We start from the raw sequence: 21739 nt of genomic DNA, 5'->3' as shown, positions 1-21739 counted from the left end.
CTGGCTGGCAGCACAGATTCCCATGTTTACCTCGTCTCTTCCTTCCAGTGCTTCTGTTTCTGCTCTTCTGCCTGCCCTTGCCATGTCAGGACCCCCATCGCCTCCCCGTCCAAAGAGGAAACCCACCCCCACGGGTGTGTGAGCCCGACGGTGGGTAGAGGCTTGAGCTCCAGGGGTTCCCCGGTCAATCCGGTTCCACAGAGGCTCAGCAAACGCTTGTCTTCCCCAACCATGGAGCCTCTTGCTGAGGTAAGACGCTGCTGACTCCCCCACCTCACCACTTGTGTGTGCATAATGATCTGGATGTTGTGACGGGTTGGAAGTGATGCTCTTCATTCACAAAAGATCCAAATGCAGATTGATTTTAAATCAAAGGAAAACAATATAATTTATTTCTGTTAAGCCTTGAGCTGCTGACATGACACCCTCATCATGGTGTTTCTGAGGATGAAATTGTTTCCTGTCCAGCAGCTCATTAAGTTCACGTTGACGTTTGTTTACCCCTGAACCCTGATAAAAATAATCCTGATAAAAATACTCCCAAACGAACTGGATGGATTGAAACGTGATCCATCCAGCTGGAATACGCTTTGTCACCCAGGAGAGGATTCCCAGCGATCCCTAAGGGTACGTCTGGAGATTCCCAGTCTGGGGGATTTCCTTCAGAATAAGAGATCTTACCAAAGAGGCTGAGACTGAAAGATTCTAGATGAATTGATGCAGAACCTCAAGGAGAACTCGGACGCTCTACGATTTGGATCTGGCTGTGAAATGTGAGGAGTTGTCCAGACAAACGACGCAATAGCCGTCCTGCTATCCAACATCTAGGCCTCCAGAGCCGTCAGATTTATTAAACTAAAAATGGAGCTGACTGCGGCTCAGGAATCTAAACTCTTGGAGTTGATTGGCTTGTAAGAAGATCCAGTCGGCCGTAATCTGTCCACGATGACTGAGGAGAGCGTTACCGTAACCGTCTGTTACCACACCGACAGCCGGCTGCCCTGAAGAACTGTCATGGCTGGTTTGGACCCTCTGCAGATCTTGTGGGCTGTCAGTAACTTCTTGTACTTCCTGTTCCAGGTTCCGTTATTCGAGATGGATGAGGACGAGGACGAGGATGTTCTCTCATTGAACAACAGAGGTAAAGGAGGAGAAAACTAATGTCACTCAGGGGAGTAGGCCTGTGGATTGGTGATGTCATCATCACCATGAGGAATACAATAAGCTCCACCCCTTCCCCGATGTTTGATAATGCCACTCATTTATGTATTCGTAGGTGGTTGCGCGCCCGCGGCCCCCGCTCTGGCGTCGCCGTCGGGCCCCGACCCCGACGCGTTCATCTACATGAACTTCATGAAGAGCCACTGCTGCTACGACGCCATTCCCACCAGCTCCAAGCTGGTCATCTTTGACACCAGGCTGCAGGTACCAGTTTCATTTTACAACTTCCTTTTCCTGTCAGGAAAAAGGAGCCAAATCTGCAAAAAAAACTGTTTCCTGTCTGCCAGGTGAAGAAGGCCTTCTTCGCTCTGGTGGCGAACGGTTTGAGGGCGGCGCCGCTGTGGGACAGCAAGCTGAACTGTTTCGTGGGTGAGCCGTCACACATCAGAGCTACTTCCTGTTTCAGAACCAGGACTGTAAGGATGGGATAGATCTGGGTCATCCTGCCAGTTACGTTTTTTTTCCTGCTATGTAACCTTAGAGAGTGTGTTTAAATTCAATCCCAGTCTAATTTTAAGGAGCGTCTTTAAATGACCTACATCGGGTTCCTACTGACAGGTTTGAGTACAGGTCCAGGGCTTCAGGTTTCCTTAGCGTGTGGATGTGGTTTCACGTGATCCAGGACCAGTTCATGTGCGAATGTTTCAAGGAAAACAGGTCGTTGTTTGTGCTACAATACAGGCTAATGGTGTGTGTGTGTGTGTGTGTGTGTGTGTGTGCAGGTATGCTAACCATCACTGACTTCATCAACATTCTCCATCGTTATTACAAGTCTCCTTTGGTGAGTCGCCCGCCTTTGACCCGATCCTCCCCGTTTCTCTCCCTAGACCTGATTTAATGTATATGAAACATTTTAGATCCCAAGCTTTATGTCTGTGAGGGTCAGTCGTGCTGAAGGTGGACAAAAAGTTGAATTAGTATAAGGAAAGGATGCTTTTGCCTTCAAACCTTTAAGCTCCCAGTCAGTCAAAATCCAACCAAAGCTTGAATGATGGTTTGTTTGGTCCACAGGTCCAGATCTACGAGCTGGAGGAACACAAGATCGAGACATGGAGAGGTTAGTAAAGCCCTCCAACCCACCGTCCTACTGTACATCTACTCCTGTAGTTTGTCTTAACTGCTTGTGTTCCATCTCAGAGATCTACCTCCACTCCATCAACCGACTGATCAGCATCACTCCAGACTCCAGGTGAGGAGGGAAACTGTTTCCTGTGCAGTCGTTCAATCCCCTCGGAATGATCTTGAGTTGGAGTTTGTGCTCTCTCTTCAGTTTGTTTGATGCCATCTACACCCTGTTGAAGAATAAGATCCATCGGCTGCCAGTTGTCGACCCGGCAACGGGGAACGTCCTCCACATCCTGACTCACAAACGCATCCTCAAGTTCCTCCACATCTTTGTAAGATTTTCCACATTTAGCACATTTTCGGGAACCAGAACTATCGGTTTCTTCAAACCTTGAATTTAGAGTGTCATCCGCTTATCAGCAGGTTGTTGGTTTGAGCCCCACTCCCCCCCCGGTGTGTCCTCTCTCTTCCAGGGATCTATGATTCCTAAACCCAGGTTCCTTCAGAAACGTATCGGTGAAGTTGACATTGGAACCTTCCGAGAGGTCGCGACGGTCCAGGATTCGGCTTCCGTCTATGACGCCCTGACCATTTTCGTAGAGAGGAGGGTGTCGGCTCTGCCTGTCGTCAATGAGCAAGGTATCATAACCCAACTGAGACTTGGTGGTTCCATTCCCCCGGGAAAGGAAACAGGCTTTTATTCCTGAGGCAACGTTAAATTAGCTTGTTTTTACCCTGAAGTCACGTTCAGGAGTGTTGACGTTAGTTGTGTGTCTCCACAGGTAAAGTGGTGGCCCTGTACTCCAGGTTCGACGTTATCGTAAGTTCACACCTCAACGCCGTTTACGTGACACAACATACTTGTAGCTCCCGTGAGTCTCTCAACACCATCGTGATGTTCAAACACGTTTGTGTTGGTTTTCATTTGTCGTGTGGTTAACCCTGCAAACAAGCGAGTTCGCCTGTTGAACCAGCTCAAAGATCGGTGACATCAGGTGTGCTTTGGAGGGGCGGAGCTTAAACTGGAAGATGTGTAACTACAAAAATTGATGAGTTGAGCAGAAATTTGCGGCTTTTATTGCTTCAGGTCATCCCCTCTTTGCCAGATTGAGATGTTACCGTGGAAACCCGTAGATACAATGAGGTCACATACATGCCGACACGCAGGAGCTGCTTTGGGATTGTGGGATATTTACGGCTTTAGCGTACATGTTTACATGGGCGTTTGATTTCTCCCTCTGGTCTCATCACTCAGAACCTGGCAGCCCAGAAGAACTACAACAACCTGGACATGACAATGCAGGAGGTGATCGCCTCCAGGGCCTGCTGCGTGGAGGGCGTCCTCAAGTGTTACCGCCATGAAACGCTGGAGACCATCATCGACCGTATCGCCAGGGCCGAGGTACCGTTCACCGCAGAGTACAGGCGAATTTTATGTAACAGAGTCGAGATGATTTGTATTATTTAGTGATGAAATCATTGAAAGTGGACAAATCTTGTCCAAAACGAAGATTGTTTGTTAGGTTTTCATGTCTTCCGTTGGATTCTCCTATCAGGTGCATCGATTGGTGCTGGTTGACCGTGACGACGTGGTGAAAGGGATCGTTTCCCTGTCTGACCTTCTACAAGCCCTGGTTCTCACCCCAGCAGGTATCGATGCCCTGTATGCCTGACCCCTTTGACTCCTCCCTTGTTCTCTCAGTCCCCTCTGGCTTTTCCATCCATCTACCCCCGCCCCTCCAAAGCCTCCTCCTTTACTCTGAGAGTTCAAGGTAACTGGACTTCCACCTCGTCTAACATCCACTGAGAGAATCTGCTTCTGGCAGGCCTGCCCACGAGGAACGACACAAGTCTTTGTACCCACAGTGACCCACCGGCACCCACAGTGACCCACCAGCACCCACAGTGACCCACCAGCACCCACAGTGACCCACCAGCACCCAGTAATGGTTCCTCCTCCCTGCCCTGATGTCAGTGTTCTCAATCCGATACCCTTCCAGTCCAGAACCTCCAGTTTCTCTCAGAGATGCATCTTGTACTCTTACAAAGATCAACCTCTGAGATTTAGTCTTAAACTTCTGCTGGTTTACAATCAGTTGACCGTCACATCAGGAACTTTGCGCTCCGGCCACATCCATGATAAACTCTGCCCCTGGAAAATGAACCGAAGCCCCGTCAGAAGTCTTGAAGCCAGACAGATTGTCTCCACCGATGCTGCCGTCTTACCTACCGCCAGAGTTCCTTTAGGCTCCCTTTCGTCAGCTGGTCACCTCTTCCTGCCACCTCCACCTCTTAGCCAACACACTCCAGGTAGGATGCCACACCTGTGTTGTCTGAGCTGTGGTCTCATTAGATTCTCTGAAAGAACGACATGAGGGGGGAAGTGGTACCCGGTCAGATACGACATCTGTCTTGATCTCGGTCGACATGCCGACATTCCCTTTCCTCCAGATTCGATCCTGTACCGTTCCCGCCGCCCATCTCTCTGGTTCAGGTCCAGAAAACACCTCATGTCTGTCATCATTGGCTTTTTTTATTTTCCTGTCTTGAAATAATTTAGAAACATTTTGAGCCATATTGGGTGATTTTCACTTCAGTTTCGTTCATATCTGCCGGTGAAGACCATGTGATGCGATCAGAACCTCAAGAACCCCATGTCCAATACAATCTGACGCCGCAGATTGTCCAATTTGGACAATTTGATCAATTCTTGGTTGAAGTGAAATTTGAGTCAGAAAACAAAAGAATCTACATGTTTTCTTTGAATTTCTTGTTTCATCTTTTCCAGATATTTTTTGAGAGACCGCGCTGTCAAAACTGAAGAGGACGAGACGGAAACTGTACCGTGTAAAGACTTTCTGGAAGCGCTAGCACACGTTAGCGACTCCGGTCACGGAAGGCGAATTATGGGCAGAAATGATGGAAATGAACCAGTCGTGTGGCCTGACACTTAATTCTCAATTATTTATAACCAAAAAAGGAGGAGGTTAGAGATTCATGGTGCCTTTTTTTGTCTTTAGGATGATTTCACTTTGTTCATTTATATTTTGAAGGTTTTGAATCTAGATCACATTTTTATAACTATGTTGTCACATTGGGGAGGAAATGATTTTTATTTTTAAACCTTTATTTGAAAGAAGATTCACTGAAATGTAAAAGTTGTCGCACAGATTAATAGGGATACACAAAGACAAAAACATGAAGACACTGAAAAAAATCATTCTTTTAAGTCATTAACAGTTCACGAGTACGACTGCAAAACGAGGTATTAAACGGTCATGATTGTTGTTTATCAGGTGTTTCCTTTAATTTTAGGCTTAACGCAGCTTCTTTGTCTAATTTCACGTCGGAACTCGATCACGTTGTTGTTCGATCGCGTTCACGTATTGATCCAGTGGGACGGCTGTCTGCTGATCCCTTCAGGTGTGACGGCTCTGTTTACCAGTGGCGGACCCGCTAAAGCTGCCAGCTTCTTACATCCTGGTCACATGATTACTGGTGTAACACACACACATACACACACACACACACACATGCACTGAGCAGCTTTGTGCAGGCGTGCAGCTGGATTTCATGAAGTCACATGTTTATCACGCCAAAACAAACTGGATCAAAATGATCAATACTGGTTTTACTCCCAAATGTATTCAGATTACTCCCAAAACTATTTCCACCAACCAGGGCTCTGCCTCTGTCATAAAAATATAAAATCCAAAAAAAAAAAAATTTAAAGTGTAAAAACAAGTCTCTGGAGACTTGCTCTCTGCGCCGTTCATCAACCGTATGTTCCAGTTTTACAACTCCGTCTTCTGAACAAACAAGCATCCACCAATCAGAGGCCTCTCCTTCACGTCTACCTCGGATGCCTGAACTGGCTTCTTGCAGATGCAGGGCAGCGCTGCACGTCGTTCCAGCGGAGCTGAGGAGGAACGCTGACTGAAGCCATGGAGCCGAGGTAGGAGACCCGCCTAACTGGGGGTTTGGGGTTCGGAACCCGGTTGGCTGGGGTAACCTGAATGAATGAATCCTGGGTGTTGTGTTTTTACGAATTCTAATCTGTCCTCATTCATTAATCATCCTCATCCTTTCTTCCCCATCTCTCTCTCGGTCCAGCAGAGTCTCGGCTCTGCTGGAGGTTTCTGCCTGTTAAAGTCAGTCTTTCCTCTCCAGTGTCTCCATGTTCATGTCACGGGAGGTTGTTGGTTCTCTGTACAGTCGATGAAGGCGTTGAATCTGCTCTTATGGGAAGATTTTAGTTTGGTGCTTTTTTTTATCAAAAGGACTTTTTGACTGAATTTTAAAAAATGCTGAATCTTGTAATGCCGAATGTGACGACAACATAGATTATTAATAGTTTCATTGATCGATTTTTTTTGCTAACCTTTAAACTTCGTGTTAAGTTTTGTCCTCAAAGGATCTGGATATATTCAGTGCTGTCTTAGACACTTGCCTTTCCATAACTGAAGATTGTCACGAGTTGATTGTAGCCTTAAAGCATTAATGCCTGTGGCCATGTGATTGGTTCTTTAATGGAGGGAGGGGGGCAGGTTCCTTTAAACTAAAACAACACTCCCAGGAAAGCGAACCGCAGCAAGTTAAACACCGGGGGAGATAAGATGAAAACACTTTCTTTCATAACAGATGAAGGAGCTCGGCTTGAATTTCAGGTTTCATTTGGGTGTTAGGAGTCGGGTGTGGAGCGTCGGCTGCTTTACATCTGAAGGATGAAGTGGCAGATGTTTCAATTAAAATGTATTTACACAGTGTAGTCAGTCGCATCAAATGACTTCAGCGACAGAAGAGATGCGAAGCAGATTTGCAAACGTTGTAATTTAGCGTTGGAGGTGTTCTAGGATACGAAATGAGTCGTCCTGGTTCCTCTTGGTAGAAACCTCAGCAGGATGGATGACCCGGACAGTCCCACAGCGGAGTGGCGGTGAGCACTGAAATCTGACCAACTTGCAAATCCCTGGATTCTGAGAGCAATTCATCCAAGAAGCTTATTTTTGTGTTTCTTGTAAAATTTTGCAGAATTTAATCAAATTTAAAGTCTTTAAGTGTCTCTTTTTTTGAGTGCATTTCCCTTCAGCGAACATAGTATGTTTTAAATGAGATAAACGTTAACTCGAGATGCTTAGTGCATCATGGGTAGACAGAATCGCCCTTAGAGAGTGGGTGCATGATGACGTAGTCACCTACGGTGTGGTGTGGGATGATTTTGTGTTGTGGAGTCATGATGTGGTCCTGATTGATCTGCTCCAGATGTTCTTCTGGACTTTGCATTAGTTTCAATGCTGGTGACACAATATGGAAGAATTCTCTTTAGTGGTTTCTCATGTTGACTTTTGCGTTTTATTTTTATTCAATCTGGTGTCAGTCTGGTTTTCACAGATTTTCTTCATTACTATCTTCAGCGGTGCACAAACTGAAAGTTGCTTCATAACTTCTGACTTCTCACAACAGGAAGGGTAAATCTAAGCTGATGTTTGGCCTGAAAATGAAGAAGAAGAAGAAGAAATCCAGCAAAGACCTCATCCTGGAGAACAAAGGAGCCGTGGGTAAGGCCTGAAAAACAAACACTTCCCACTTAATCTGGCTGTCTGGGTGTATTTACAGCGTACAGTAGAGTAATGCCTCCTGTCATGTCACATTTGGAGAGACTAACCTTTGTCAAACAGTCACATGTTGAGGTTTGTAGCCTTTATCTCAGGATCGTTTGCACACTTGGATTTAAATATTCTTCACGACTAAATTTGTTGACAGCAGTTGAACTCGTGGAGCTCAGGTTTGATTGGCTGCGTCTGTTTGTTCAGACAGTGACGTAGAAGTTCTGTCTGACTCCTCACTGATGGAGGCAGAACCCTCCGAGGATCAACCCGGCAGCTCCGGGGTCCGGACCAGGATCCTGACCAACAATAAGAGGTGTTCAATGCTCCTTCCATATTAGTGTTGTACCATGAAAATACAGATAAAAGCATCCTACAAAAGACTGACCCGTACAATAAAACCTCAACAGGGCCAAAATGAAAACCTGCATCCTGCCGAGTGAAGGGAAACCGCAGAGCTTTCAGGTAAATAAAAATACACTGTTCGTCTTTTGCTTCAATAATCCGTCCACCTGGCAGGTGTGGCGTGAGGATGCCACGCAACAATTGGGATAAGACATCCCAGGATGTTGAGAGTTTCGTTTATAGAACCACAAGATCGCCTAAAACTTGTCAATTCTGTCAATCAGTGGCACGTTTTATAGCAACCAGACCAAAGAACACTTGTGCAACAATCGTGTAATCAGGATCTTGATACACCACGCCTGTGTGGTGGAGGATTATCTTGGGAAGGAAAAGTTCTCACTAACATGGACTGTAAAAAAAAAAAGAGCCTCCTGTGTGCAAAGAAAAATGCTTGACATGTTTCTTTAACCAGTAAAAACAAAGTTTATATTTTATTTCAAATGCAACAACAAAGGGGAATACCGACAATCAGCAACAGATCATTTTAATAAACATCTAAAAATAAAAAAACCAACCCTTTTATGATAAATATCCAAACATAAAGACAGAATGTGTTTTCTTCTAATTTGAATAACAGTATTTAACCATTTGTGGCGTAGATCTCCATCAACATCACGGAGGCGAAGCAGCTGGTGGGGGAAAACATCGACCCCACCGTGGTGATCGAGATCGGAGACGAGAAGAAGCAGACGTCGGTCAAAGAGGGAACCAATGCGCCTTTTTACAACGAGGTGTGAAATACACCGATCAATCGATCCCCCGCGTCTCAGTCTGAGCCTTAAATCTGTCTCTGTCATTCATCATTTTTTCTTTTTTTCCTATTAGTATTTCGTGTTTGACTTTTTTGCCCACAAAGAAGTCTTTTTTGACAAAGTCATCAAGCTGACGGTGAGTCACGTCTGCTGTGAGTGAAGCCCATTTTTCCTTAAGCACTCTGAACGCATCATCTACGGTTATTCTATTCATGGAAGATGAGGTGATGTTTAACTATAAACTTAAACTTTCTTTTATTCTGATTTGCTTTGACCGTGTTGGAAATGTGTTCTCTCTCTCCAGGTGATGCACTCGAAGATGCTGAGGAGTTTCTCTGTCGGGTCTTTTAAGCTGGATGTCTGGACGGTCTACAGACAGCCAGGTAGCTCACAGCCTCCTCACCTGATGTTTACCTGGAGGTGATAGCCGTCTGTAACCTGAGCGATTCCACAGAAAGACTTTTATTACCTTTTATTACTTTACAACATGGGAATGAGACACAAAGTTTCAACCAACCAGGAGTCGGTGTAAAACGAAGCATTAGCACAGCGTATTACATAGGCTAAAATATCTATTCAAACAGGTCCTCTTGTATAATTTTAATCATGGCCAAACAAGACTTGAGCTTCCTTTTAAGGTCATTTTGGTCAAACCAGCCATTGCTTGGATTTTGATACACATCTTTTTTACTCTGACAGTAAAATGAAAACTTTTTAAATTCGTTTCATCTTCCATCAGGTCACCAGTTTGTCAATAAGTGGGCGACGCTGACTAAACCTGGTGACATTAGCACTGGGGTCAAAGGTTATGTCAAGATTGACATCAGCATCTCGGCAAAGGGAGACGCCGTCCAGCCGGGACCAAAGGCGAGTGATGCAGAGGAGCAGATAGACAAGTATGATATGACGCAGCTTTTCTTTCTTACGCCTCTGAAAGGCAACAGAAACTAAATCTAGAGGCAGCATGGATCCGACACAGCAATCAGTATCAACTTTATTCAAATTTATAGACATGGTTTATCTATATATGCAGATGACACTTTTACAACCTTTTACAAATCATCCTCTGGAGGCTTTTTATTCACAGTAGAATAAAACTTACTGTAAATATGTGACATATCTTATAATTAGATGTTCTACTGGGTAAATTTTGCATTATCTGTCCTTTGATCTCAGGAACCTCCTGATTCCAGAGGGTTTCCCCGCCGAGCGACCCTGGGCTCGTTTCTGTGTGAAGGTGTATCGAGCTGAAGGCCTTCCGCGGAACAACTCCAGCATCATGGCCAATGTCACCAAGGCCTTCATCGGAGACAACACGGCGCTGGTTGACCCATATGTAGTGGTCAGCTTCTTCAAACAAGTGGTAGGTCATTTAGCAGGTTCAATATAGGACCTAAATGCGATTTCCCTCCCCTCAAAAGTTCAAACCTGTGTCGAGCCTTTATTAAAACTTGCAGAAGGGGCACAGTATGCAAGAGCTTATTATGTATCAGGAAATTCACAAACATGTTAAAAGAGGTTTCAAGCAATGCTGCCAATGACAGAAAAAAAGCAAATTTTCAGGTCCATAACCTCCTTTTTATTGCTTCTCAGAGTCGCACAGCCACTCAGAAGTCCACTGCAGACCCGGTGTGGAACGAGCAAATCGTCTTCACGGAGATGTTTCCTCCGTTGTGTCAGAGGCTGAAGATCCAGGTCTGACCTTCACATGTGGGACGGAACGGAACAACTTCCTGTACATCATTCAATAACACAGAATCCTGACTTCTCCTTTTCGTGCAGGTCTGGGATGAAGCAAGCATGGGTGATGTTGCCATAGGAACGCATTACTTTGATTTGAGACGCATTTCCAACGAGCAGGATGGCGACAGAGGTAAAGAGCGATGGGGGAGAAGAGACTGAAGGGAGCGTGAGAGGAAACGTCGCCGTCTGTTTCTGTCTTTCTCCAGGGTTTCTACCCACCTTTGGCCCCGCCTGGATTAACCTGTATGGCTCCGCCCGAAACTACACGTTAGGTGACGACACGGCGGAGCTGAATGAGGGCATTGGAGAGGGCGTGTCCTACAGGTCAAAGTTCAAAGACGAGTGTGCAGCTTTTGTACCTGATTAATAATAACCAATAGTTTAATGACGATTCTCGCAGGGGGCGGGTCTACATGGAGCTGGCGGTGGAGATCCTGTCAGGAGGGATCGGGACGGAGTCCAAACTCCTCCGGATGGTCAAACCTACAAAGGACCCTAAAGCGGGAAAAACCGGAGGGAAGGATGGGAAGACTCCTGCAGGGGGAGGAGCTGGAGGAGCGGTGGGCGGAGCTGCTGACGACGACAAGGGGAAGGGCGTGGCAGCAGAGGTCCTACCTGTTGAGTCTCCGCCAGCGGTAGGAAGACAGATGTTCTTCTGAAACATGATTACGTGTCTCCTGTGTTTACTGTAAATGTTTGCTTTTGTTGGTATGGTAATACTACTACAATACCCATAATCCTTCGCTACGGAGACCACTTAGAACCTCTTACTGGATCATTATGGATCAATAGTCTTGCAGCTTTGAGACTGTTCAACCACAGGGAGTCTATTCCCAAGGATAAGATCATTAAAATGTGTTTTAATATGAAGTTTATTCGTGGACTTAGAGACGTTTCTCTGTCCAGATGGATTCTGACCACAACGAGACCTTCCTGCTGTTCGGGGTCTTGTTTGAAGCCACCATGATCGACAGGAAAATCGGAGACAAGCCAATCGTCTTTGAGTTCTCCATCGGCGAGTCACCAAACCCTGACATTCCCTCTCCTCAACCTCAGATTGGTCTTTATGTGCTGAGATTGTCTTTTTCATGCTGACAGGCGTTTTATTCCTCCTCTCAGGTAACTATGGTAACATCTTGGAACAGCCCAGCATCACACCTTCTACCCCCGCCACTGGTCGGAAAAAAAAGATACAGGACTTCCCAGATAGCAGTGACGCATCTGGGGCCTCCACCCTCAGCTCCTCACCCACCTCCCAAACCTCCCCCCTCCTGCAGAAAGAACCTCCAGAAACCGTTTTGACCTCCAAGTCCACCACACCTCCAGAGAAACCAGTCATCGTGGAGGGAAACAGGTTCATGTCCTTCAGGAACGATCCTCCTCCGTTCATTGTGAGGCTAACTGGGGGTGTGTGTTCTGCTCACCTGCAGGTTCTACACCCACCTACCCCTGGAGAAGCAGAAGCCCTGCGTTAACGTTCTGAGCGACTGGGAGGACAGAACCTACAGGCTCTACAACTCCAACATGCTGGAGAACATCGCGCTTCTGTTTGTATGTACAAACGTTCCCCGTTACAGAGATGTCCTGCAGCATTTGAGGATACGCAGAAGTCTGTTTTCTCAACGTTGCATTGGTTTGTTGGCTTATTGGGTTCAAAGAGGTTAAATACACCTTTACTCACCTCAGGAGGAGGGCGTGGCCAGCGTGGAAGAACTACACAGGAAGTCTGATCCGGAGGCGGAGGAGGCGTTAAAAACAGTCCTCAGAGAATTCTGTATGGACGCCAGGTAGTCAGTCACAATCGTTTGTTTTATTCCTGTTTTATTGCAGACTTTTTATAAATAAAGTTTGAGTTTAAAGTTTAAAGATGTAGCTTCACCTCCAACTCTAGACGTAGATATACAGAAGTACCTCAAACTACACACGGAGGCTGCTAGAAGCGCTGAGTCAACTTCTGGAGTCATGTAGTCGACACCAGGCCTGATGCGTGTTCTGTTCCCTGCAGGGGTTTCATCACGGCGGCGGAGGCCAAGCTGAAGGCGGCGCTGAAGTCCAGTTACCTGACTCAGCTGGACAAGAAGCGCCTCACTATGTGCAAACAGGAACTGGTGGGAAAAAACACCTCCTGATGAATAAAATGTGTGGTCAGGCTGCTGGCGTTTGTCCCGAGGCCTTCAGATTATCCCTCATTCTTTCTTCCACAGACGTGACCTTTATTTTGAAAGAGACCTTCACTAAGTGTGTGTGTGTGTTTTGCAGGAGAGCATGATCGGCGATGCCCACGCTTTGGTGGAGAGAAAACGAAAAGCCGGGGGCGTCAAAGAAATGCTTCAGGATGCGATGAAGCTGACAAAGAAGCTACGCTTCCTGGTGGAAGAGGTGAGCCCCCCCCAGCCCCCGCGTCGCACAGCGGTTCTGTTTCCTGACCTCACGTGTGTTAACTTCCCCCTAGCCGCAGCACACGGTCCCCGATGTGTTTGTGTGGTTGCTAAGCAACAACAAACGCATCGCGTACGCTCGGGTCCGAACTCGAGACCTGCTCTACTCCAGCAGCCAGGAGGCCAGAGGAATCCACTGTGGAAAGATCGTCACGCTGTTTCTACGGGTAAATGAACACACACACGGGTTGAAGTTGTGTGTTTTTGATGCAAGAACGACTTAGGCGTGTGTGTGTGTGTGTGTGTGTGTGTGTGTGTGTGTGTGTAGCCTCTGGGGAAACGTGTTTCAGGCTTTCAGGTCCAAGCGAAGCTGGAGGTGTACTTGTGGTACGGCAGCTGTTCGGACTCCTGCTTCATGCTGGACGACCTCCCTGCAGGGTTCAGTCCGGCCACAGGGGGCGCCGACGTCAGCAACCCTCCAAACCACCTGATCAGCAGAGGTGAGATCATTCCTCTACGCTCGACGCAAACTCGTGCGCTGCTCTTCAGTCACAACGTTCACGCGTGTGTTTTTGAATCCAGAGCAGCATCAGTTCCAGCTGAGGTGTCACATGTACCAGGCCCGAGGGCTGATCGCCGCCGACAACACGGGACTGTCGGACCCCTTCGCCCGAGTCACGTATCGGTCGCACAGTCAAACGACCAACGTAAGAGTGTGTGTGTGTGTGTGTGTGTGTGTGTGTGGTACAGGTGTGTATTTGATAATAACAATAATGGTAATAAATATACTACAGATCTGGTTAAATCAAAGTGTGTTGAACAGAACCAACAGGAATGTAAAAGCTGGAGCCAGGGTTGAAAGGTCAAACTGATCTGAGTGAAGTGACATCATCGCAGTGACATCACCAGTCATGTGACATCATCTTCCCAAAGCCTGACCCCTAAAAACCTAAAAACCTCAGTTATTCTGGGCGTTGGTCCGACGTTGGTGCTGGTGGAGGTAGTGCGACTTAGTTTGCGTGTGTGTGTGTGTGTGTGTGTGTGTGTGTGTGTGTGTGTGTCACCATTAGGTGATCAGTCAGACCCTCAGCCCAACGTGGAATCAGTGTTTACGGATGAACCTCCTGCTGGTGAGCGGCGAGCTGCAGTACATCCAGAAGGAGCCGCCGCGCGTCGTCATCGAGGTTTACGACGAGGACGCTCTGGTAACGCCACGACGGGATGAATAAATCCAGACTTCATCGATCTGGACTTCATCGTCTCTGTCTCCTCCTCAGGGTAAGGCGGAGTATCTGGGGTCCACAGTGGCGGTTCCTGAGGTCCGCCTGTCCGGCGACCCGTACACGCCTCCCACCCTGAGGTACAGTCCGCTGCACTGCGGCTGCCAATCAGGAGGCGACCTGCTGGCCGCGTTTGAGCTGCTGCAGGTCAGGCGTTCGTTAGCCAATCAGGTTCCATCGTGATGAGGTAGAACGAGGCGCTAACGATGAAGACGGATGTGTGCAGATCCCGTATTCTGGAGAACAGAGTCTGCCGCCGCTCAGCGAGATGGACGGGAGCGTCTACAGGGTTCCTGCCAACATCCGACCCGTCCTCAGCACCTACAGGCTGGAGGTTTGGATCACGCACGAGTGTGTGTCTGGGCTGTAGGATATTATGTGTGTATTTTTTTAAATAGAAGTCTAAACAATGGCTGACACAAAGAAAAAAAGGCCTCCCAAGGAGGAAAGGAAGGAAAATTACACAGGTGAATAAATCCTGGTATTAAACTTAATGTACAATCCTGTATTTAATATATTTACCTTTTTAATTTGCTTTTTAGCTGGACTGTTAATTATATTTGTTGCATTTACGCTCATGCACCACAAGATGGCAGTAGCTCAATTCAAATTCAGAATATTCCACATTCTTGCAGATATTCCACTACAAAAGTAAATGATTAAGAAATGAGGGGATTCTTTTTGTGAAATATTTGAGAGGTTTTAAAGTGGAACAGTTTGAGGAAGATTTGTTTTTAAAAAAAATGAATGCCATTCAGAAAACAAAGACATAAAATAATAAGAGTAATAAAAAATAACGCTGATTTATCAAGGTAAAAATTTAACTCTTAACACACCTCTTTGTGCATCTCCAGGTTTTATTCTGGGGTTTGAGGGAACTGAAGAAAGTTCAGCTGCTCTCTGTTGATCGGCCACAGGTACACACACACACACACACACACACACACACACACACTCAGAAAGCGATCAAATCAAATTATAAACCTTTCTTCTTGCCTCTCAGGTGTTCATAGAGTGTGCAGGTAAAACGTTGCGTTCCTCCGTCATTCAGAAATACAAATCCAACCCCAACTTCAGCACACAGGTCGACGCCATAGAGCTGGTAAGATCAATCAATCAATAACCTATCAATGCATCAGATCGTACGATCAGAGACCCAGCGGTCTGCCTGGATTATGCTGTGTGACCAAATGTATGTGGACACCCCTGCTCAGTCCTCTCTGTGTCTTTGTCCACATACTTTTGACCATTAGCCAGAGCATTCCTGGACTGATTTTGGGACGGGAGCTGGTCTGTTATTTCTGATGCTTGCTGGATTTTTTTAAATCACATGACCGTTCTCTTCTGTCTGTCAGGAGCTCCCGGAGAACGAGAACCTCCATCCTCCCCTCAGCATCACGGTGGTTGATTGGCGCGCCTTCGGTCGCAGCACGTTGGTGGGAAACCACATCATCAACAACCTCAAGGCGTTCAAATACGTTCCACCTCCAGCCCTGCCTGCCCCCACGCTCCCACCCCCGCCTCCGAAGGACACCTACCCTCTCCCAGAACGGCAGCCGCCCGGACCCGAGGGTAATGAACGTGATTGTCTGGATGTCGGGTCAATATGATCCAAACATAGTCAGGAGTTTGTCTCTGATCCGACAGGAACGCTCCAGCACCAGGGGGAGTCCGGATCAACTGTTGCTCTAACAACTCAGGATTTCCTGATCACTGTGGAGAATGATGCTCCGCCTCCAGCCCCACCTCCCACTAGGAAAGAACCCAAGAAGAAAACGGTGACATGACGGGGTCTAATCTGGCTCAGTCCGGTCAGCAGCTGAGCGCCACTGATGTCTGTGGATGTTCCTCTGATCCAGGAGACCCAGACGAGGACCACTCGCGGTCGATCCACCAAGAGGAGGAGGAGGACCATTGCTGACGAATCGGCCGCGTGCGTCATCGACTGGTGGTCCAAATACTACGCGTCTGTGGAGAAAGAGGTGGCTGCGATCTGTGAGGTTCATGAACAAGGAGGATGGAAATAAAACCTTGTTTCTGTTCCAGGCCAGGCAGGACAGCTCTCCGTTCCCTCAGGTCTTCGAAAAGGGTAAGAACTCCTGTCATGTGACCTCAGGATTAATACACAACTGGAATATAACTAGAAAAACTTCAAAAATTCTATTTTCATCCACAAAAATGTGTCCCAACATCCCAGTATTGTGTTTTTTGGGATGTCTGGTGCAGCAGTTTACCTTCCTGTGCTCCTAGTCAGCCCGACTGACTGGGTTGGTTCAGGAATAAAGATGTACAGGTAATCCAGAATTTGTTAATCTGACATCATCGGACCAGATTCTTCATCAACTCAACAAGTAGGGGTGAGATGTCACCGTATTCCTGTCAGGAACATCCTGACGGATTGAAACCTAGGATTTAGGACAAACTGGTCTCAAAAAGGGTTGTTCCATTATTTCTCCCCTGACCCACACACACATTGTGTGTTGCAGCGTCACCATACCACGGCTTGCTGAGTGAAGGAATACACTCTTTGGGTAAGGATGGAGACAAATGTCCTTCAGGGACACCTCCAAAGCTGTTTTCTGGCTTCTGACTTCCTGGGAGGAAATCGACTGCTTGGTAGCTCACTTCCTGGAAAACACCTTGTTCCCCCTTGTGCATAGCAAGGGTAGCTCTGATTAGCATGCCTAGCGTTACTGTCTACAGATGAACATGTGGATGCATGATTAGCCGTGCGGTTAGCTTCAGTTAGCTTCTGCTTTAAGCAGCGGTGCTCTTTGATTTTATCCATGGATTTATGAGTTTCTCGTTTAGATGGGCAGAAATGAATCATCCAGGGCTTTCTCTCCGATTCCTAGGTGGAGACCATGATAGTATGTTTGTGTTCTCTTCACGTCCATCTGGCGGTAATTTGTGTTGCTGTTCACCAATGAGTGTTTGTTTCATCAGTCAGCTCCTCAGACGGAGACAAGAAGAAGAAACAGAAGGGAAAAGCGCCGGTGGAGATGACCGTTGGTCTACCTGTGAGATTAGCCACGCTAAAGGTACCTGGTTCATTCCAGTCCAGGAAATGGACTTGTTCTGTTATTTATGTTTGACATGTGTTGGTAGATGTTTGCAGTGATGCAGATGGTCTCTCTTTAGCTTTACAACAAAGAGCTGGAGGCAGAGTTTGGACATTTCAATGATTGGGTGAACACCTACGATCTCTTCAGAGGGAAGGCCAATGAGGACGAGGGTGTGACCGAGGAGAGATTTGTTGGCAAATTTAAGGTGAGCTGATTGGGTAAGAGCTTCTCTGGAACCAATGCTGGGCAGTTTCCTGGGTATTGATCTGATTGGGTTTGTGCACACACAGGGTCGATTCTGCCTGTACAAACTGACTGAGGAGGATGAAGAAGACTGGGATGAAGCCGCTGACGCCGGACAACTCAAAGTCAACAGAGGAATCCCCCTCAACATCCCGATCCAAGTTATCATACGAGTATACATTGTCTCGGTACGTCCTCACTCACAGAAACACTTCTTCAAAGCGGTTTGTGTTTTTAAAGGTCACACAATCCACAAAACGCAGATCCTCAACTTACAAACATTTAACTTTGGAACATTGGGAGATTTGAACAAACAAACGCACGTCGACATATCCAACAATCGTCCTGCTGTTCTTCTTTCTGCCACAACCCTCGCAGGGGGAAGCACCGCTGCGTTCACGCAGCACCAACACTCGTCTCCCCCTCTTGTTGTTGTCTCTGTTAGCATCTCAGAGCGTCAGGCTCCGTTCATTTGTTATCATGGATGATAAAGCAAAGGCTAGTGAAGATAGTGGTAGTGATGACATCACTCTGATGACGACTCTGACAATGACACGTCATGTTTGTGACACTTGAAAAGGTTAATTCTTGCAGAAAAAAAAATTATTAAATTTTTTATTTTATGAGATGACATGTGTGACACAAGCAACAAACGTGAGTGTAAATTTTAAAATTCTCCATGTACCAAAAACTAATAATGCACTAAAATGTATATTGCTATCAATTGTTGGCATGGTCAAGGCTGTAATATCTTTATCAGAAGTATTTCACTCTGAACTTCATTTTTAGAAATATTGTACAGTATATTTTGTTTTTTTCCATTGGAAAAAAAATCAGAGTTCAAATGAAAGTCCATATAAAAAATGAATAATAATGGAAAAAATTATAATGCACTTTATATCTCTGGATATGTCTGAAGTAGTTTAAAAGATCTGATGCATTTAAAGAAAAAACATTCGTATTGCCTTTTTTTTTTTTTACACTTTTAGATGTCATGTTTGTGACACTTACAAATGTGTGTGCCCATGTTAAGGACTCCCCGAGCGTTAAGCTGTGACACAAACTTACCCTCTAATCTGTCTCCAGGCGTCGAACCTGCATCCAGCTGATCCCGATGGGAAGGCGGATCCTTACATTGTCGTCCGACTCGGCAAGAATGAAATCAAAGACAGAGACAACTACATCCCCAAACAGCTGAATCCTGTGTTTGGGAGGTTTGGGAACCCCTCCCGTGTTAAAGTCATGTTTAAAGCTTGACATTAAGACTTCTCCAGCTGTCACTTCTTTCTTCCAGATCTTTTGAGATACAGGCGACGTTCCCCCAGGAGTCTTTGCTGTCGGTGCTGATCTACGACTACGACATGGTGGGAGGAGACGACTTGATAGGAGAGACTCGCATCGACCTGGAGAACCGATTCTTCAGCCGACACAGACCTACCTGTGGACTCCCCACCGAGTACAGCGTGTGAGTCGGTCCCCTTTCAGATCCTGAACGATCTATGCCACAAAGGAGGTTTTGTTTCTGTTTAAATTACTGATGTCACTTCCTTGAATGGGTGGGGCCTAGGTCAGGCAAACCAGAGGTGTAGCTAGTGTCCTTCCTCCACTTGTAGCAACTCTTAATTTTCACCAGATAAGAGCCTCGAGATGAAGTAGATCACCATTTTTACCTCAACGAACACATTAAACTTGTCGAGACATGACTCACTGACTCCTGCGTCTTTCAGCGACGGTTATAACGCCTGGAGAGACTGCCTGAAGCCGTCGGAGCTGCTGACTAAGATGTGCAGAGAGAACGGTCTGGGTGATCCTGAATTCAGACCGGGACGCATCACTGTCGCTGGAAAGGTTTTCGCCGGCAAGACGGTCTTCATAAACGAAGGTACAGAAGGAACTGAGTGTTGTTCTACAACCAAGGCGTTTATCTTGTCATTAGTTTCACTTTGCAATCAGCTTGATTATCAATAAATAACTAACATTACTGTCGGTTACGTCTCAGACGAGACGATAGAGTCCTATGAGCATCTGTCTCTGAAGATCCTTCATCGCTGGGCGGAGATGCCGGCTGTGGGATGCAAACTGGTGCCTGAGCACATAGAGACCAGGACCCTGTTCAACAAGTCCCGGCCCGGCATGGACCAGGTACTTTAATATAACATAACATCATATAAGCGTCTACAAGCCTGAACACCTCAGAATAAAAGTATCATTTCAGTAAAACGGTGAGAATCTTTAGCCTCCATGTCTGACCACATCTGACGGTAATGATGGTAAACTTTTAAACTGGTTGGAAGCGTCGGTCATATGGCGAGGATGGAGGATAGTGGTGATATGAAGGGCAGAAACCAGCTCCTGATTATTGGTTTGTGTCTGTAGGGTCAGGTCCAGATGTGGGTAGACATGTTTCCTACGGATTTGCCCCATCCGGGACCTTCAGTGGACATTTCCCCCAGAAAACCAAAAGGGTGAGAATCGTCTCCCAGCATATTTGGAGTCTTGAAATAATTGGGTTTTTTTTTGAAAACTGAAGAGCGAAAGGTGTGTGTGTTCAGGTACGAGCTGCGCATCATCATCTGGAACACTGAGGACGTGATCCTGGAGGACAGCAGCTTCCTGACGGGGCAACAGTCCAGCGATATCTACATCAAGGGGTAACGGGAAGCTTTGAGATGCAGAAATAAGTTCCTCTGTTTTCTGTCCCGACTTTCTGGAAGAAGCTTTTCTTTCTTTCCAGCTGGTTGAAAGGCTTAGAGGACGACCGCCAGGAGACAGACGTCCACTACAACTCTCTGACCGGGGAAGGGAACTTTAACTGGCGCTTTGTCTTCCCGTTCCACTACCTCCCAGCTGAGAAGGTAGTTACAAAAAAAAAAAAAAGAGCAGGAGAGTCTGAGGTTTGGAAGCTCCAGACGAGACACATCCATCTTCTCTCTCACAGGTCCTGGTGGTGAAGAAACGAGAGAGCATCTTTTCCCTGGATAAAACCGAGCAGAAGCTTCCGTCCATCCTCATCCTGCAGGTCTGGGACTTCGAGACGCTTTCCTCCAACGACTTCTTAGGTGTGTGCGAACATTTCTCCACGCGTTCACGTCTCTTTGCACATCGGGCTGATTTGGTGTGTTCCTACAGGCACGGTGGAGTTGGATCTCCACGGATTCCCTCGAGGGGCGAAGACGGCCAAGTCGTGCAAGGCGGAGATGTGGAGCGACGGCACGGAGAGGATCTCCATCTTCCAGCAGAAGCGAGCGAGAGGCTGGTGGCCGTTCGACAAGAGCGGAGAACTGACGGTAGGTTCGGATGTTACACGTGCTGCTGAAGACCGGCGGCGAGACCAACGGGCGTGTCATTTGTTCTGAATCCATCAGGGGAAGGTGGAGGCGGAGTTCCATCTCGTGACGGCCGAGGAGGCGGAGAAAAATCCGGTTGGAAAAGCCCGCAAGGAGCCAGAGCCGCTGCCAAAACCCAAGTAAGATCCTGTACCGACACCTCCGACGTTCTGAATCCGTTTCGGTTTGCGTAACGCCGCCTCTGTCTTCTCTTTGTGTCTCTGCAGTCGTCCCGACACGTCGTTCTCCTGGTTCGTCAATCCCTTCAAGTGCTTCTTCCATCTGATCTGGCGAAACTACAAGAAGTACATCATCATCGCCCTGGTGCTGCTCATCCTGGCGCTGTTCCTCGCTCTGCTCTTCTATACGCTGCCCGGAGCGCTTTCTCAGAAAATAGTCAACGGAAAATAGTCGTTCTGATTCAAACGGTCGACAAAGACGTCATGTGACAGGTTTGAAGGTTCACTAGAACCCAAAATAGACGTTAAAAATGCATTTAGACCTTTACAGCGTTGGGAACGAACCAGCTTCAATATGACGTGTTTTTATTTCAATACGTTTTTACATACCTGATGTAACGAGGTGATCAATAAAAAGTGCTCTAATCTTTTTAAACGTGGTTCAGGTGATTATTTATTCTGCAGGAGGGGGGGTG

At 46.8% G+C, this 21739-nt stretch overlaps 2 protein-coding genes across 4 annotated transcripts; both read left to right on the top strand.

The window, feature by feature from the left end:
• Positions 1-81: 81 nt before the first annotated feature.
• On the top strand, positions 82-11335 carry LOC137605519 (5'-AMP-activated protein kinase subunit gamma-1-like). 3 transcript variants are annotated; one of them, XM_068330243.1, is made up of 15 exons: positions 82-249; positions 1081-1141; positions 1277-1425; positions 1509-1590; positions 1944-2002; positions 2233-2278; positions 2359-2410; positions 2492-2618; positions 2760-2925; positions 3069-3106; positions 3542-3688; positions 3843-3936; positions 5075-6241; positions 7750-7844; positions 8100-8143. In XM_068330243.1, the coding sequence occupies exons 1-13, from the start codon at positions 232-234 to the stop codon at positions 5083-5085; spliced, it is 1050 nt and encodes a 349-aa protein (XP_068186344.1). In that variant the 5' UTR covers positions 82-231; the 3' UTR covers positions 5086-6241; positions 7750-7844; positions 8100-8143. The 3 variants fall into 3 exon arrangements, with proteins under 3 accessions (XP_068186344.1, XP_068186343.1, XP_068186342.1); XM_068330242.1 differs by having other exon boundaries at positions 3843-4596; XM_068330241.1 differs by lacking the exons at positions 82-249; positions 1081-1141; positions 1277-1425; ... (8 more) ...; positions 3843-3936; positions 5075-6241 and adding exons at positions 6279-7222; positions 8303-8357; positions 8897-9028; ... (5 more) ...; positions 10832-10922; positions 10999-11335 and having other exon boundaries at positions 8100-8208.
• fer1l6 (fer-1 like family member 6) lies at positions 10929-21693 on the top strand. The gene is given in 34 exon segments (XM_068330236.1): positions 10929-11116; positions 11193-11427; positions 11699-11807; positions 11912-12146; positions 12223-12343; positions 12479-12579; positions 12798-12900; positions 13052-13171; positions 13245-13397; positions 13499-13670; positions 13753-13877; positions 14241-14375; positions 14448-14597; positions 14677-14784; positions 15305-15367; positions 15454-15552; positions 15806-16022; positions 16098-16228; positions 16310-16432; positions 16497-16539; positions 16937-16981; positions 17397-17491; positions 17592-17720; positions 17806-17946; positions 18845-18972; positions 19053-19223; positions 19486-19640; positions 19758-19900; positions 20135-20223; positions 20311-20409; positions 20493-20613; positions 20697-20817; positions 20888-21224; positions 21312-21693. Coding segments are annotated over 33 exon segments (4488 nt in total). The 5' UTR covers positions 10929-11116; positions 11193-11205; the 3' UTR covers positions 21496-21693.
• The last annotated feature ends 46 nt before the right edge of the window (positions 21694-21739 follow it).

Source organism: Antennarius striatus, chromosome 12 (assembly GCF_040054535.1).
Source record: "Antennarius striatus isolate MH-2024 chromosome 12, ASM4005453v1, whole genome shotgun sequence".
NCBI classification, from domain to species: domain Eukaryota; kingdom Metazoa; phylum Chordata; class Actinopteri; order Lophiiformes; family Antennariidae; genus Antennarius; species Antennarius striatus.
This window is presented reverse-complemented; position numbering and strand designations above follow the sequence as displayed.

Coding starts and splice junctions, on each gene's coding strand:
- LOC137605519 (XM_068330241.1), top strand. CDS start 7,188: ATGGATGACCCGGACAGTCCCACAGCGGAGTGGCG. Junction 8,209..8,302: donor ATCCTGACCAACAATAAGAG/GTGTTCAATGCT, acceptor AAACCTCAACAG/GGCCAAAATGAAAACCTGCA. Junction 9,029..9,122: donor ATGCGCCTTTTTACAACGAG/GTGTGAAATACA, acceptor TTTTCCTATTAG/TATTTCGTGTTTGACTTTTT.